The sequence below is a fragment of the Balaenoptera physalus genome (assembly GCF_965194825.1).
Source record: "Balaenoptera physalus genome assembly, chromosome: 8".
NCBI classification, from domain to species: domain Eukaryota; kingdom Metazoa; phylum Chordata; class Mammalia; order Artiodactyla; family Balaenopteridae; genus Balaenoptera; species Balaenoptera physalus.
In genome coordinates, this window is record NC_138887.1 from 102,833,904 (window position 1) to 102,852,814 (window position 18,911).

Here is an 18,911-nt window from a genome sequence, read left to right on the forward strand (position 1 = left end):
TGGTCAGTGGTTGCTGCTTCTTAGCTGCATAGATCTGATACGTAGCATGGCCTACTGTTTCTGTCAATACAATATGAATATTCAAGCAGAAGATGTACAGTTTTCAGCACTTGTATACCTTTTTCCATGATATGAAAAGGTATATATAACTTCCTGATTTTAGATTTTCCCATTGTGTAAGAAGTCTTTTTATCTTTATTTTTCCTATCTATGATTGACATAATCTGTTCCATCAGCCTATGAAAACAGTCCTGAATTCTGAAGTTTTAGTGTCCCTAAGTGTTCAGAGTGGTTTCTTAAGCTATTTCTCCCTTAAATTTTACATGTTGTATAATGATTGGGCTCAGATTACATAGTAAATTACTGACAGAACCTGTATTCTTTCTGTTTAGGCCATAGATGATTATTTAAATCCTCTATCATTTGAGAACTTTAGGTAAAAGATACCATGGGAGTAAATAAAAGCCCTTTCTCTGAGAGTCTCCCAAATTAAAGGATAAGTGAATTTCCATCTATAGGACAGAAATAAATAATATCTTTGTTGTATAACACTACTGGTTATAAATGTTTTCAAAATTTCAAGAACTGCTTTAACACTTGGAGTACAGAATATTACTAAAGCTGTAATTATAATAGTGAAATCATTATAGTATTCCTTTTACATTTCTTATTTGATATTAATTGAATAATAGAAAAATATTTTAAAAGTTATTTCACAAATCATATATGCCATTTAAAAATATTCAGCATTAAGGCTAAAGCAAAAGTAAGATGCTAAAATTTTTAAAGTTTCTAGTTACTGTTGACCTTCAGTGATTCAACTTGTGTGTCAGTTTTTTAAAAGATATCATTTTTTATTATGATCAACACTTGATTAACTTGATAATCCCCATTATTTGTTGCCCTAAGCAAACTCAGTATCTTGGAATAGCTTCTTACTATCATTGCTTTTGTTTTATGTCTTCCATTGTCAGTGTAACTGTGGTGATACAACTTATTTTAATAGAAAATGTAATTTAAGGAAGTAGTCACAGTACTTTAAAGTAAAATGGAAACTTGAGAAAAAGCAGAAGCAGCCTTTAGTAGACATGTAATAATGTTTTAGTCTTTAGTAAAGCTAAAGAAGTTACTGGTTACACACTACTACCAAAATGAAGAAATTTTACTTTGACTTTCGTAGTTTCTTGAGTATGCATGCATTTTTTAAAAATCTGGTTTGTTTTATTTATTACAGGTTCATTATTTATTTGGTGGGAATCCAGGAAAATCTTGCTCCCCAAAGATGAGATTAGATGACTTCTGGTCACTGAAATTGTGTAGGCCTTCAAAAGATTACTTACTGAGGCATTGCAAGTACCTCATAAGAAAACACAGGTATAAAAATAAATCACTGAAAACTTTTATTTAGCATTATCAGCTATTGTTGGTATTACCTAAGCTTTGGAGGTGTGACTTTGTCTTTGGAAATTTAGTGACATGACACTGTAAGTACTGTGAAGATCATGACTTTTGTAAATGCCCTGTTCTCCTTATTTTTGCTTTCTTCTTTCAAAGGACGGTACAAAGTGGAGATAGATCTTGATGCTAAAAATTATTAAAGATAGAGCAAGGATATTTTGCAGCTGTTAATGGAAAAAGTTTCTATGAACGTGATGAACCTACCTTCAAGTAACTCAAGGCCTAACCACTACAGATTATATCAGTTCTAGATTATTGGCATGTGACTGACCTATTGATAACTCTCTTAACAGTGAATGTGATGATATAGTTGAGTAAATAATCTCTTTATAATTTGATATTTCAGAATGCAACTTCAAATATGATTATAGCTTTACATCATTACTTTTGCCATTTAATTGCAAAACCACGTAATCAAACATTTTCATATATCTCCTCGGTCATGTTTGCTTTTTAGCCTTAGCAGGTGATAAGCTGAAAAATGTAGAAAAATACATCTATCCCTTTGGTTACTGGTAGTGTTAGATCGTAATAAAAATTTACAATTTGGAGGGAGAGAAGTTTATCTTTTAATGATGATAATAGGTACCATTTATGAGCAATTTTGTGTGCTAGATCCTGCATATTATTCTCAATCATAATGGGGTTTTTTTCCTATTTCAGATACAACAACTATAGTTAGAATGTTGAGTTGAGCTTTTAAAAGAAATTTCCTGACCAAAAGCCCACTAGAGATTAAAGAAGGTTGTCTAGTGCTGTATGTAAAGAATTCGAACTTACTTATAAACACTTTCCTCTGGCTTTTAATTAGAAAAGTAATCCATGGTTAGTAAAGGAAAAAAAAAAAGTCCTCTCTCCCCACCACAAAGAATTGAATCATCCCTCATCCCACCATTCAGAAATAATATTTTGGTGTGTATCCCTTGAATTGTATGTGCACAAACAGAATTTTTGTTTGTTTAAAAAATAAGAATCATCTTGCTTTGAATCTTATGTCTTTTAATGAGTGATGTATTACAAACATCTTATTACCATGGTAAAAAATAAAAATACAAATCATAATTATAATGGCTACATAGTGTTCTACTCTGTGTAAGTTACTTAACTAGTCTCCTTTTGTTGAATATTTAGATTATTTCCAACTTATTTGCAATTATAAATAACACTGGAGTTAATGTTATTATATACTTCCATATGCACCCCTATCCAAAATTTCTATAGGATAACGATAGAATTGATGAATTATACGTTGCCCTCCAGAAAGTTAATTTTCATTCCTTCTGGAAGTAAGTAGAATTATTCATTTTCCTACAACCAGCCCATCCTAAGAAGTATTATTATTTTTGATCTTTGGCAGTCATTTTTCTCCTTTAAAAATCTATCAGTGGACAGGTGAAATGACAATTTATAGGAATCTGAAATATATATTACGGCATGTTTTAAGTTTCAAGTACAAAACATCATTAGTGACTTGTGCTAGTAAAGGCACAAAGTGAAGAATGAAAGTGGATAAGGAAAATAATAATCAGTAACAAATTATTTAAATTTTTAATTACATTATGAAAGACTCTAGCAGATCTTGTGAGTGTGAGAATGATTCATGAAATAAAGTGACTGAAGTTGAAAGGCAGCAAGTTTCTGTGATTGGGCAAATAATCGACCTTTGAAATTTGCTACTATTTAGTTAAAATATAAATTTTAAAGTATAAATTTTAGTTAAAATATAACTTTGGAGGGAGAGAAGTATATTGAATGCCAAGAAAGTGTCTTTGTTCTTAATGGTGCCACATAATACAGAAAATAAAGTGCCACTGTTTTTTCCTATAGCATTCAAGTTTCCAAATATATTGATGATTTGGGGGTGGAAAGGGGCAAAAGAAAAAAATTTTAATACGATTAGTTCCTTGTTCCTTTAGGTAGAGGGCAAAATTGTTGGCTGAAATATAATTCTAGACTGCAGACACAAGTCCAGTAATAAGTTTTTGCAGGCTAACAAAAAAGCTTAAAAAAGAAAAGAGAGAACACACTTTCCAGGAAAATGGATCCCTTTGCTGGATTTATTTAATAGTACAGTAGGTGTGTGGTTGGTTAAGTTGTCAGGTTACAAGGATAAAGACATACTTAGGATAGCTCACTGAAAAAGAATTTATTATGAGACTATCCAGAGAATTAAGGTGCTTCCTCAGCACTTGAACAGTGAGGCCTGGTGGAGAATTGTTTAGGATACTGAGACAATTCTGATAGCTAGGAGCTACTGAAGTAGCTTTCCTTGTAACTGAGCCTCTCTCTTTCTGCTTCTTTCTGTCTGTTTTTCCTGTTCTACTTCCTGACTCTGCTTTCCCTTAACGGCTTCGGTAGGTGGCTAGGTGGCTAGGTAGCTAGGTAGTAGGAAGGAAGGGAGAGAAGGATAGGGAGAGAAGGAATCTGTCATCTCATATCTTCTGCTTATTGCCTTCTGTGTTTTGCATGTTTTTTGTGTCCTTGTGTATCTCACATTCAGATTCTCTAAATGTATCTTCTTAGAGAGAGTTCCCTAGAGAGAGTATCCCTATTGGAAAGAATTCTGCCAGGCCACTTTATAAATTGCTCAAGCTCAAGACGATTGCTTTTGGCTCAGGTGCCAAAACTCTGGTCTAATTCATTGTGGACAAGATGGTAGAGTAACATGCACCTAAGACTCTCATCTGAGGGTTGTAAGGCAGGCTGACAATCAGGGTACTATCTGGTACAAGAAAACTGTAATATTTTGCCAGTCTTTGCCCCTCCAGGTACCCTATCACTGAGATTAGCTCTAAAGATAGGAAATTATTGATGCCATCAGCTGAACACAGTTGTGAAAGGCTCTTCACTATTTTCCTTTCCCAAATGAAATTAAATGTCTTCTTTCTGTATAATATTTTGAAAAGCATACCAGTTTATTAGAAATAAATACATATATAATTATGCTGTTACAAAAGGAATTATCATTATTTAAATAGATATATAGTCCCAAGCAGACTTTTTTAATTTAAGAAAATTCATTGTTTCCTTTCAGCTTTGGAATCAGAGAGACTCGTGTTTAGTTCTACTTCTGCCACTTACTAGGTCTTAGCTTGGCCAAGTTCATTTACTAGGCTCAGTTCCTCATCTGTTTTTTTTTAAATAATGATAAACTTGTCATCATAGAGTTATGGGAGGATAAATGAAATGATATATGTAAGATACTTGATACAGTGTCTAGCACAAAACAAATGATTGATAAATGATTGCTACAGTTATTTATCCAGTTATTACTGACTGAGACATGGAAATAGTCTCATTAAAAATATCTAATCAGTGTTAATGATACTCATTAAAAGAAACTATACTCATTTCACTTTCTGAAGTATCTGTTAAACACCTCCAGTGGAAAGTATATGACACAAATCTAGGAAAGTATTTTTATTTTATCTCTACTTGTTTTTTTATGAAACATATTTGGCTATTTTGCACTTCTGTTATATAAAATATTTGACATATTCACTATGTTTTGTAGTTGATTTAATCTTAGCTTATAGTTCTAAGAGGAGGGTCGGAAATGCTCTTATCCAGTCTCTAGCACCACAGCCTGACATTACCATTACATCTCCAGGGACTCCACGTGTACACTATTTATATATGTGTCAGTATTCTTACTTCTGGATTGTTAAACACAGGTTTTTTAGATATCCACAATATCTTCTCAGATACAGAGTATTCCACTCTGGGTTTAAAAGACATTTCTGATGTTTTTTCATAACTCTAGACAATTATTATTCTTGTCTGCATTTTCTAGGTTTGAAGAGAAGGCCCAAATGGATCCCCTTAGTGCTCTGAAATATCTACAAAATGATCTTTATATAACTGTGGATCATTCAGACCCAGAAGAGACAAAAGAGGTAAAGGTGGTAATAAACTTCAGAAATTGAACGTTTAAAAAAATGTCTTTCTAACTTATATTTGTTGACTTTGCTCTTGGGTGTTTAAAGGAAAGTGAGGAAAATATGATGACACTAAAAATCTTAAAAATGGTACAGAGCAGATGAAATAAAAATTGAGTAGACATATTTGCATGTGGTAATCTAAGATTCAGGTCACACAAAAACCTGTGATCCACTCAAAAGGATTCTCAGGTATAAAGTTTTAAGTAGTCATTAGATTTTGTATTGGGAAGGAAATAGAAAATTTTACTTCTACCATAGTTCCATACTTCTTTTACTTAAGGGTTACATAAAGTTCAGTATAAACTTTTTCTACTGATACTCCAAAATCCCCTAAAAGAAGAAAGAAAACTCTCCTTTATTGTAAGGAGAAAGTGAAGAGAGGTTGGTGGGAGTAGAATCTTTGCTGGCTTGATATTTAGTTATATGAATGTTGTAGCAGTACAGTTTTACCATAGGCTACTAACTTTGTTCATCAGTAGCCCCTAAGCTTGAGAACTTAGTAACAGATCATTACTTTTCAGTTTTTTTGATACATAACATGGGATGGAAGCAACTGTTTCTAAGATTTAATATTCTTAGGGCATATTTGCATATCCACAGTGTGTGAATATACCTGCAATGAGTTTCATGGTCTTACAACCTCTCTTCCAACTTCTAAGATTCCTTTTGTCACTTCTTCCTTTTGCCAACTATTCTTGTTCATAGTTCATCTAGCAACATCTGAACTGCAATCCATTTTACCTTCCATTCTCAGAATTGGTGATTATGTGTAGTTCTGTTCCTTACATCTATTTCCCTGTTAGCTGTTGCTGTGCTTTGGCTTTGTAATAGCAACATCAAGCAGTGTTCTTCTCTGTTCAGCATTGACACAGGTATCAGACTGAATGACTTTCAGGCACCTGGTTCATTGTACTTTCAAGCAGAAGAGCCTGCATGTCCTTGGCACCAAAACAAAGAAATACTCTTTCATAGTTGCCTACTGTGAAAATAAGCCCTAGTTCTCTTACTCAGTATTGGTTACAACCCTTCAGTAGGTGGAGAATCAGCAGAACACACTTTAAAACCCCCTGAAAAAGGACAGTTAATTGTCTTTTCTTGAGTCTTCAGTCAGTTCATGATACTATTTGAAATAGGGAGAATTGTCACGATTTTGCCAAGGAGCAGAATATATTTGGTTTAATCTGTTATGGCTTATAAACTGAACATAGTTGTGAAGAGTCCATTAATGTTCATTTTGTTAGACCATGCATTTGAGAGTTATAAATGGATTTTCTTGTGTTTTCACCATAGTCTGTCTAAAATGGCTATAATCCGGGAACATTCATTTTTCTTTTATTTTTTAAAACCAAACCAAAACAAAATATTTCAAAGTAAATAATTTCAGCTGTGTGAGTTGCAAGTAGGCCAAAGAAAACAGACAGTTTGCTCTTAAAGCTAAGCTAGTAGGAAAGTCCAGGACAGGGAAGTATCTCAAGTTCAAACAGTCATTTTAAGAATTTTGGTAGTGGGTTTCTCTTTTCCTGAAGAGTATCAAATTGTGATTTTGTATGCCACAGACTTCCACTCCATTTCTGAAAAGCTGTATCTATCAAGAGTTGTTTAACCCTAGTAGAAGTTAGTAAAAATGATGTTATTCATGTGTATGTCAGTATCAGAATCACTTTAGAAACTTTTTCAGAACAGTACCCTCACCCTAAGATTCTCCTCTGTCTGCTCTTTTACAATGGAAAACTGAAAACACACCTAAAAAATTGAGAATTACTGGTCTGTAAGGCTATTCTTTTGTTTAAAAATGTGTGAACAGATTTCGTTTTGGGAAAGAAATCCCTTGGTGACAGCTCCAGTATATATATGTACTTACAGTATCTGTTAGTGAGGCATATAGATCTTCGCTTTTCATTGTAAGAAATCATTCCCCTTTTTGAGAAAGGCCTTACTGCTCTTCATTTTCTGTAGTAGCTTGGTTTTGTTCTCTATGTATGTTTTACACATTTTTCATCATATTAAATGATTTTGTCAGCAACCAGAAGTGGTTTTTAGATTTTTCTCCCCCTTTTTTGGGTCATCATTGTGTCTGTTAGTCACAAAATGCTGGTGGACTATCAACTAATAATGGTTCTTTGCTTTCTTCCAGTCTCCAGAGCATGGGTTCTAAATTGGTGATGAGCTTATAATAAAGTTTATGAACATTATATTTTTTTCTAGAAAAGGGCCAAGAAAAGGATGCCTAAACTGATTCTACCATTTTCAGAGAGGATTCTGTAATAGAGAAGGAACAAGAAAAACAAGTTTTCAGCCAGTATTGCACACTTTGTATTAATTATCTTTCTACTGAGCTTCCAAAGTACCGGTGTCATTTATTTAACAGATTGTGTAGAGTTCCTACAATATGCCAGGCATTCTTTTAGGTACAAGAGATATACCAGTGAACCAAACAAGATACTTGCCCAGGAGGTACTTACATACTAGTGGGGAGGAACAATAAACATATTAAATAAATTATACCGTGCATTAGAATTTGATAAGTATTATAGGAAAGTTAAAAAGAGATCAAAAATATAAGGGGACTTCCCTGGTGGCGCAGTGATTCAGAATCCGCCTGCCAACGCAGGGGACCCAGGTTCAAGCCCTGGTCCGGGAAGATCCCACATGCCGCGGAGCAACTAAGCCCGTGCACCACAACTACTGAGCCTGCGCTCTAGAGCCCGCGAGCCACAACTACTGAAGCCCTCGAGCCACAACTATGGAAGCCCGCGTGCCTAGAGCCCGTGCTCTGCGGCAAGAGAAGCCACCACAATGAGAAGCCCGCACACCGCAATGAAGAGTAGCCCCCGCTTGCCGCAACTAGAGAAAGCCCGCGCGCAGCGACGAAGACCCAACGCAGCCAAAAATAAATAAATAAAATCTACGTTTAAAAAAAAAAAAATATATATATATATAAGGGGTAAGAATTGGGCAGTTGCAGTATTAAATAGAATAATCATAATAGACCTCATTTGGAAATCAGATTTGCACAAAGACTTGAAGAATATGAGGGAGTGATCTAAGTAGATAATTTGGGGAAGATAATTCCTAGCAAAGGGAGGGCTAGAACAGAGACCCTGGGTTGAGAATATTTGGCTTTGTTTAGAACAGCAAGGAGATACTTGTGGCTGGAGTAGAGGTAAGGAGAGTGAAAGTAGTCAGAGATGAGGTCCAAGAGGTAAGAGCAGGGATTGGCAGAACAGGTTATGAATGACTTTGTAAGTCATTATTAGGACTTTGGCTTTTACTCTGAATAGGGAGCCGGTTCAGGGTATTGTCCATGCAGAGGAGTGATATCATCTGCTTTATGTTTTAATTTGGTCACTCTGACTATTGAGAATAGACTAAAAGGGAACAAGGATGGGGGCAAAGAGAACTATGAGGGAGGTGTAGAAATCTAAGCAAGGGGGATTGTTGCTCAGAGCAAAGTAGTAGCAATAGAAATGGTGAGAAGTAAAATAGATCAGATTCTCTCTCCCTCCCTCCCTCCCTCCCTCCCTCTCTCTCTCTCTCTCTATATATATATACACACACATACATATATATATATACACACATATATATATGTATGTATGTATGTATATACTTTTTTGGCTGCATTGGGTCTTCGTTGCTGCGCGTGGACTTTCTCTAGTTGCAGCGAGCGGGAGATACTCTTCCTTGCGGTGCGCAGGCTTCTCATTGGGTGGCTTCTCTTGTGGAGCACGGGCTCTAGGCACACGGGCTTCAGTAGTTGCGGTGCGTGAACTCAGTAGTTGTGGCACGCGGGCTCTAGAGTGCAGGCTCAGTAGTTGTGGCACACAGGCTTTTAGTTGCTCTGAGGCATGTGGGATCTTCCTGGACCAGGGATGGAACCCGTGTCCCCTGCATTGACAGGCGGATTCTTAACCACTCCACCACCAAGGAAGTCCCCTCAATATATTTTAAAGGTAGAACCAACAGAATTTTATGATTGGATGTAGGGTTTGAAAGAAATTACTCCAAAGTTTTGAGCCTGAAAAACTAGAAGGATGGAGTTACTGTCAACTGAAATGAGAAGGTGGAGCCTCCTGACTGGAATCAGGAGTTTAATTTTGCATACGTTCAGTTTGAGATGCCTGTGAAGCAGCCAGCTTGAGATGTTGAAGTGATAGTTGGATATTCAAGTCTGAAGCTGGGGAGAGAGGACTGACTTTATTCAGATTGTGTACTATTACTCAGTACCTGTTGAAACTCTAGGCCAGTACATCGCAATGCCACTTATTTAATTGGATGGTTAAAATAACAGTTTTCTCCCCATCCTTCTGTTTAGAGCCAATGAAGTTTATCTTTCATCTTAGAAGTTAGAAAAGAGCAACAAATTAACCCCAAATAAGTATTCACTAGAATATAGGAAATTAGTAAAATAGGAAACAGTAGAAAAAATGTAAAAAGTGAAAAGTTTGTTCTTTGAAAAAGTGACTAAAATTGGTCAACCTCTAGCAAGACTTACCAAGGAAACAAATAATGAAAACATAAATTATCAACATCACAAATGAAAAGGGGAGATCATTACAGCCCTACCTACATTAAAAGTGTACTAAGGAGATAATATGAACAAGTTTGTCAACAAATTCAGCAACTTGATGAAATGGACAAATTTCTTGAAAGATACAACTTACCAAAACTAACACAAGAAAAATTAGAAAATCTTAAGGAACTCCATATCAATTACAGAGATTGAATTTGTAATTGAAAACTTTCCAAGAGAGAAAATACTAGGCCTGGATGGCTATATCAGTAAATTCTATCAACCCTTTAAGGAAGAAAAAAATGCCAATTTGGTATAGATTCGTAGAAATCAGAATAAGACAGAACACCTTCTAAATCCTTTTATGAAGCAGCTTAACTCTGATGTAAAAACCCAAAAAAGACATTACAAGCAAAGAAAATTACAGACCAATACCCCTGTGAATGTAGATACAAAATTCTTAAGAAAATTTTAGTTAATTGAATCCAGCAATATATAAAAAGGTTAATGCACAATAGCGGGTTTATGCTAGGAGTACAAGGTTGGTTTCACATTTGAAAATCAGTATATTTCACCACATAGGCAGAATGAAAGAGAAAAACCACAGATCATCTCAATAAGTGAAGAAAAGCATTTGACAGAATGCAAAACCCATTGATGATAAAAATTCTTAACAAACCAGGAATAAAAGGAAACATCATAAATCTCATAAAGGACATCTGTGAAAAACATACAGCTAGTACCATAGTTAATTGTAAAACATTAAACCCTTTCCCCTAAGATTATGACAAGGAAAGGTTGTCTGCTTCAACACCTCTATTTAGCATTGTGCCAGAAGTCCTAGCTAGTACGATATGGTAAGAAAAAGAAACAGCATATAGATTTGAAAGGAGGAAGTAAAATTGTTTGCATTTTTAGATGACAAAGAAATTAAAGAATAGCTAAATAAATGGAGAAATAAATCACAGTTGTGGTTTGAAAGACTAAAAAGTGTTGAGATGCCCATTCTCCCCAAATTGGTTTATAATTTAATGCAGTTCCTTTCAATATTCCAGCCAGTTTGGGTTTCTTTGTTGTTGTTGAGGAGATAGACAAACTTATTCTAAATTTTAGTCGAAATGCAACGGCTCTGGACTAGCTAAAACAATCTTGAAAAAAGAAAAAGTTGGAGGTCTCATACTTACTACCTGATTTCAGGACTCTGTATAGAGCCATAGTAATCAAGGTGGTGTGGTACTGCCTTAAGGATAGACAAATAGATCAATAGAACAGAATAGAGTTCAGAAACAGACTCATATATATGCAGTCAGTTTATTTTTTTGACCAGAGCACCAAGTCCAATAAGGAAAGTTTTTTTTAACAAATAGTGCTAAATAACTGGATATCTCAACCCCTATTTCACTCTTAACACAAAAATTAAGATGGATTATGGATCTAAGTATAAAACCCAAAACAATGAAACTTTAAGAAGAAAACAGATTATCTTCACAACCTTGGGATAAGCAAAGCTTTCTTGGACATGACACAAAAGGCACTAATCATAAAAAGTTGACAAATTGGACTTCAACAAAATTAAAATTTCTACTCATTAAAAGACACTATCAAAAAAAATAGATGAGGGAATTCTCTGGTGGTCCAGTGATTGGGACTTCAGGGTTTCACAGCAGAGGGCCTGGGTTCGATCCCTGGTCGGGGAACTAAGATCTCACAGGCCACACTATGTGGCCACAAGTAAAAAATAAAAATAAAAATAGACAAGCCTCAGACCAAATAATATCTGCAGTAGATACATCTGACAGAGGACTGATACCCAGAATATATGAAGAAGTTTCATACATTTTTAACTCTTCCTTTTATCCCATTTTTTCCTAACTAATTTGTCCAGTTTCTTACATTCAAAGGATCATTAATCAGGTGACTGATACCTGAAATTTTAAAGGCTACAAGTATTAAGTGTCAAATACGTCCTGAAGAATCAGTGGTATCAACTGCTCAAGCCTCGCAAAGTGCCAAGTAAACTCCATTGAGATTCTACTCATTTGTATACTCTTATTCCTTCCTTTAACTGACCTGTTTTCCAATATCCTCATTCAAGATAAATATGAATAGTTCTCCTAAATTTTTATTTCTTTACCAATTTGTTAAAGTACCAGTGATGCAATAGTTTTATCTTATTTTGTCATTGTTCAGTTGCATTGTCTGATTTAAACTAACTCTGGCTAGCCTGGGAATCTAATCAACACTTACAACATTTTTTCAATGTAAAAAAGACCTTTGAGCCTTTATAATTATATAATAATACAATTATATATGACCATGGAATACCAATCTAAGTTGTAATTTAGGGGTGGCTTATGCATAATAACCATGCTTTTTTTCTCAGAGTTTGATTTACACAGAGACATCAGGTGTTTTACAGTAGCATGCATTTATTTTTGAAGTGAGAATTCATATTTACTAGAAGTTCAATAACTGTGTACACAGGGCATCAGTCTCTCTATATGTGATAGATTCCCAAATGAGTAATTTTCTTTTTCTTTAATCGAAGTATAGTTGATTTACAATATTATATTAGTTTCAGGTGTGTAAAATAGTGATTCAATACTTTTATAGATTATATCCCATTTAAAGTTATTATAAAATACTGGCTACATTCCCTGTGCTGTACAATGTATCTTTGTAGCTTATTTATTTTATACATAGTAGTTTGTACCTCTTAATCTTATCTCTGTCCTGCCCCTACCCCTTTCCATCTTCCCATTGGTAACCACTAGTTTGTTCTCTCTATCTGTGAGTCTTTCTGTTTTGTTTTATTCATTCATTTATTCTTTAGGTTCCACGTATAAGTGGTAACATCTAGTATTTGTCTTTCTCTGTCTGACTTATTTCACTTAGCATAATACCCTCTAGGTCCATCCATGTTGTTGCAAATGGCATTATTTCATTCTTTTTTATGGCTGAGTAGTATTCCATTGTATATATACACCACATCTTCTTTATCCATTCATCTGTTGATGGACAGTTAGGTTGCTTCCATATCAGGCTATTGTAAATCATGCTGCTGTGAACATTGGAGTGCATGTATCTTTTCAAATTAGTGTTTTCATTTTCTTTGGATGTATACTCAAGAGTGGAATTGCTGGATCATATGGTAGTGAGTAATATTTTATATTTCAGTTGACCTATTGTTCCTTAATAAATACATACTTTAATATATTTTTAAAATAAAGTAATTCCAGGACTTGGTCTAGTATTTTGGAAAATGATAACAGCAGTCCACTAGAAAAGTCAGCATGTTGTTTAATCTAAATACGGTGTTCTTCTAGCCACTTTTTGGTGAATAGACTTATGCAACACATGTGCGGAGACATCCAGTGGCTAATGAATGGTCGAAATTATAGGAGTTTTTTCTCCAATGTGCTTACCTAGCTAATTTGCTTTTTTCTCTTCCCCTCCACAGTTTCAGCTCCTAGCTTCAGCTCTGTTTAAATCTGGTTCAGATTTCACAGCTCTAGGTAAGTATTCCAGTGTAATTTATCCGGCCATATGCCCTAGAATTTGGGAGGTTGGATTTTGATTTCTTTTAAATGAAACATCAGATGAGATGTCATCCAAACAAATGATGCAAGTTTCAAGGTAGCATGCAAAATTTCTAATAACCTGCTACAAGGTTATTTTCCAGGCATCAGTCACCAGTTCATGGATCAGTTTGCAGTTCCTATTACACCAATTGCTGGGTTATTATGCAAACAGATGGCAATAGAAGCCTGATCAAAATAAATTAATGTGTATAACGTTGTTTTGGAATGCAGACTGTATTACTGATATACTTACCGTGAGTTAACACTTGTTGGTTGAATGGTTTTCCTCTCAGTTTGTTCTTTGTGAAATTGTGTGGTGTCAACAGAATGGTGATGGAGTGGGCAATGAAATAAATGTTTGGGAGCAGAGGAACGAATTACCTCTTTCCTGATAATGGGTATTTTTGTATGTTGGTATCTTAATTGTTCAAGTGTTTCTCAAGCATCCCAGATATGGGCATCAGTTTTCACTTCGTAGTACTCTCATTTAGTATTAATGAATTATTAAAGTAGTTAAACTAGATTGTAGTAAAGTGGGGAGTCTGTAGAAGTTCCAGAATCCAGAGCTTTAGTCAGGTGAATTTTCAAGGATCTTTTAGTTAGGATAAGTCATTATAGCTTCAGTTTTTCAACAAGATAGTAGCCTTTTGAAGTATGGGAATTTCCAGCTTTCCTCTTGTCATTATGCAGTCACACAGTGAATGCATATTAATCTCATTAATGCTGGTGCTATTTTTAATTTGCCTTAGAGTCGAGCAATAGTACCGAAATTTTCCAGCGTATGTAATATAAATACTTCTCTTTATCTTTGGAATTAAATAACACTTTGGAATATCAGTTTAATTTCTTCATTGTTTGACCTTTTGTCTCTTAAAGGTGAAACATACCTCAAAGGAAAAAAAAAGAGACATACAGTGATGGTGTTTCTCACTGGGATGGGAAATAGTAGCAGTGTCTCTTGGGGTCTTGCCCTTTGTTTTGTTTTTTCTTAATGAGTAATTGAGGCTACTCTACTGATCAAGGCAACTGCAGTCCTGAGTTCTAATTCCAGAATATGTAGGTTTCCACAGGGCAAGAGGACTGCTATAAAACGTAACTCCAGTAGGTTCTCCTAAAAATTTATATAATTGTTTACCACTATTCCATACACTCAAAGGGCTTTTAAAAAATGTTTTCAGGTTGTTAGAAATCTCAACCCTGAGATGGAGAGTCTAGTTATAGGCATTATTTTAGAAAGTTCACGCCCTTTTGAATTTTATCATTTGTAACAGGTTTAGTGATACAGGAACTGAGAGCCTTGCATATAGATACTCAGTTTGAATAAATGTGTGCCTTGTTAAGTATGGATACTGCAGCCCAGAGCCATTATTTTTATTTTAATGGTGGACAGCACTGAAATATCTCTGGCTGACTTATATTTAGCCTTTAGAACAAGAATTTTTTGGCAGTCATTTGAATATGTTAGACTGGTGTCAGCAAATGTTTTACTTTTAGCTTATTAACTCTTCTTCTTTCTCTGCCCTATTCACTGTCAGCTAATATATTTTGTCAGGAACAGTTTGTTTTAGTTGGATTCTAAACTTCAGATACACTGAGATCCGTACAAACACAACAGAAAAAAATACAAAAAGGGAAATTTTCTGTGGGGTTTTGTTTCCTACCTGTCTGAAGGGAGGCAGTTTAGTAGTTAAGAGATAAGAGTGTAGTATAGTGGTTAAGGGTCAGAATCTAGGTTTAGATATCAGCTCTGCCACTTGCTAATTTTAAAAGTGACTTTGAACAATTCACCTTTCTAAGCATTAAGTTCTTCATCTATAAAATGGAGGTAAGCAGAGTACTTACCTCAAGTTGTTGAGAGAATTAAGTAATTATGAAAAACAACAAAATGAAATACTTAGTAAGTGCTCCATTCAGGTACTAGTATTACTACCTTCTTTATAAATGTAGTCTTTGTAACATTGGTGAATTTGGATGAGGAGCAAATTCAGGTTATATGCTAATTTTAATAAGGAGAAATTTGATATATTATTTATAAACAAAAAGTACCTTTCAAAAGGTTTCATGCCTATTTAGAGTTCCTGGTTCTTATTCTCATTCATTTTCTGTCTGATTGTTTTACCTTTACGCCACTTAGAATTGAAATCTAATGGGTTATTTTATGTATAGATGTATACATAACTGAATGTTTTGTTTTCTAAATTATGTCCTGCCAAATTTGGCTCAACCAAATTGTCTGACTTCCTTCAGAATTCATCCAGTTTATCTTAACCTCTTAGAATTAAAGTATTTACTAATGTTATATGTAATTTAAAGATTTAGAAAGATGGAAAATGATTTGCAAACAGCTGGCATTATCTTAGTTTTGAAAAATGACTGACTTCGGAGAAAAATAACCTTTGGGGATCTTTAGCTTAGAGCTACTGTGTCTGTGTCTGTGGCTGTGGGCACTTTGAAGCTTGAACTTGGGCTTTCTGCTAATTTTAAGAGCATATTTTCAGCAAGGTATGTGACAGGGAAAATCTGGTCTGTAGAAGCATATTGCCTTTCTTGGTCTTCACACCTTTCTTTAGAAGTTTTATAGTCCGTATGTGATGTGCAGGTATGAATTCAGGCAACTGTTTAAAATATTTTATGTCTAAAGTGCAGTGCTCTTTGGCAGTGTGTTGACATTCGTGAATGAGGAACCTTAGGGGTTTCACAGCATTTACTGTGCCCTTTTAACCTGTATACTTGTACTAAATCCACCAAACTTAGATTTCAGCAAGAGACTTTCTTCAGCCTCCTGTCTTTAGCCCACATGTTTACAGGTGATTTTTATATAATAATGAGTTTATTTTAGAAATAAGAAATGTAAACACAAAGAAACTTCTATCTAGGAGAAAAATGAGAATTCTTGCTATTTCTTCCTTATTACCATAAATAGGAAAAGCTACCCAGCCTGTATAGGATGTTAACTTAAAAGTATATTCCTGGGGCTTCCCTGGTGGCGCAGTGGTTGAGAATCTGCCTGCCAATGCAGGGGACACAGGTTCGAGCCCTGGTCTGGGAAGATCCCACATGCCACGGAGCAACTGGGCCCGTGAGCCACATTTACTGAGCCTGCGCGCCTGGAGCCTGTGCTCCGCAACAAGAGAGGCCGCGATAGTGAGAGGCCCGCGCACCGCGATGAAGAGTGGCCCCCGCTTGCCGCAACTAGAGAAAGCCCTCGCACAGAAACGAAGACCCAACACAGCCAAAAATAAATTAATTAATTAAAAAAAAAAAATCTGTTAAACAAAAACAAACAAACAAACAAACAAAAAAGTATATTCCTAGGGCTTCCCTGGTGGCGCAGTGGTTAAGAATCCACCTGCGAACGCAGGGGACACGGGTTCAAGCCCTGGGCCGGGAAGATCCCACATGCCGCAGAGCAACTAAGCCCGTGCACCACAACTACTGAGCCTGTGCTCTAGAGCCTGCAAGCCACAACTACTGAGCCCACGTGCCATAACTGCCGAAGCCCAAGCACCTAGGGCCCATGCACTGCAACGAAGATTAGACCTCGCTTGCCACAACTAGAGGAAGCCTGCGCACAGCAATGAAGACCCAACGCAGCCAAAAAAAAGAATAAATAAAATAAATTAATTTTTTAATAAATTTTTTAAAAAGTATATTCCTAATAGGTCACTTTCTTTTAGAGCAGTCATTGTCTTCAGTCACAGTAGTAATGATAAAGTGATAGCTAATATTTATTGAGCACTTACTGTGGGACCAGGTACTATTCTAAACACATTACATGTCATAACTCACTTAATCTTCATAATAACCCTATGAAGTAGCACTAGTATGATCCCCTTTTATTATATGTGAAGAAACTGGAACACAGAGAGGCTAAAGTAAGTTGCCCAGGAAAAGTGCTAGTGAGTAGCAAAACCAGGATTCACACCTTAGTAGTTTGGCTTCAGAACTAAATCACTAACTGTACTACCTCTCATTGAGCTTTACCAGTTTCCACTACTCTGAGCGATAAGTTCCTCATTCACTGTATGGTGAAAATGAAGTGAGAGAAACAGTAGTTAGGAGCGTGAGATTTAAAATCAATGCAACCTTTTTTGTCCTGTCTCTACCATTTAAGTAGTCATGTTGCTGTTGATGAGTTTCCTGGTGCCCTACCCATTTTTAATGTATTTTTTTTTTAATATTAAGATTCTGTTTGAACAACTTCCCTCAGTCCCTGCCTGCTTCCCTCAAATGTAACCACTTGTATTTGGCAGATCTTTATACACCAACATACAGGTAGAGTTGACTCCCATTATTCACAGTAATAGTCTATGAAGTCACCTATAACACTGAATTGGTGAATACTGACCCTTTGCTCCTATGGAAAATACAGAGATAGGTTCCTGTAAGCCTCTTGTCACAGACTTTTTGTCAATTGATTAATAACATAATGTTGCTTTCTTTCAACAGGAACACACCTTACTTGTGTATTTATACTGTTGATTCATTAATATTGAACTCACACCAACAGCACTATAACTCATTCCTGAACGAAGCTTATCTAACGTGTATGTTCCTCATAAGGCACATTACAGCCTTCTTGCCTTAGGAACACTAGCCATCACTTCAACACCACACTTGGGGGCCATTTTAAGCAGTGAAGTCACCAACAAAAAACACAGAATGTGAAGAACATGACACCAAGTAGACTGTGAAAAGGACACTTGTTTATAGTATGAGAGCTGAAACAAGAAGGCAGAGCATTACCTAGTTGACCTCAGTTGAGAACATATATTTACATGTGGTGACTCAAATTTTTGCCACTCTGTGTATGTCTGTGAGTGACCACAAAAGTGGCACAAATACTGATTTGGGGGTTACAAATTTTAGCACGTAAGCAAATGTACAAATATGGAATCTGTGAATAATGAGGATCAACGGTATATATGTACACACACACGTATGGTTTTATGTTTTCTGGTTTTATTTATTACATAATATAAAAACATGTATTCTCCACATAACTTTAAAATTTAATGATGTGGCTTGGAGGTGCTTACATGAAACTATACTAGATTTATTGTATTTGTAAGTGATACACAATATCCCATAATAGGGCTCTACCATAATTTAACCATTCATCTAATGAGAGTGTAAATTTCAAGTTCCTTACTGGTAAAAGGTGAATAAAAATAAAAGGTTCTTTTGAGGATTAAATGAATTTAGCACATTGCCTACAATTTAATAAGCACTCAGTTAATAAAAATAAATGGGCTTTGGAGTCAGATAGACCTGGGTTCACACTCCATTCGCTTTCCTCACCAACTGTGATGCCTTATTAAATGACTGACTCTCTAAGTGTTTCATCTGAAATTGGAGTTTATGGTAACTGCTTTGTTGGGTTATTTTTGTGACAATGAAATGTCATTCATAAAGAAA

General features: G+C 35.4%; 1 protein-coding gene across 4 annotated transcripts in view; it reads left to right on the plus strand.

Moving 5' to 3' along the window:
• Nucleotides 1-18,911, plus strand: part of MKLN1 (muskelin 1) — a 333,033-nt gene that overhangs the window by 310,583 nt on the left and 3,539 nt on the right. For all 4 annotated transcript variants that reach the window (XM_082472980.1, XM_082472979.1, XM_082472981.1 and 1 more), the window contains 3 exons: nt 1,235-1,374; nt 5,252-5,354; nt 13,373-13,427. In XM_082472980.1, coding sequence (XP_082329106.1) covers nt 1,235-1,374; nt 5,252-5,354; nt 13,373-13,427 — 298 coding nt within the window. The remainder of the gene's footprint in view (nt 1-1,234; nt 1,375-5,251; nt 5,355-13,372; nt 13,428-18,911) is intronic.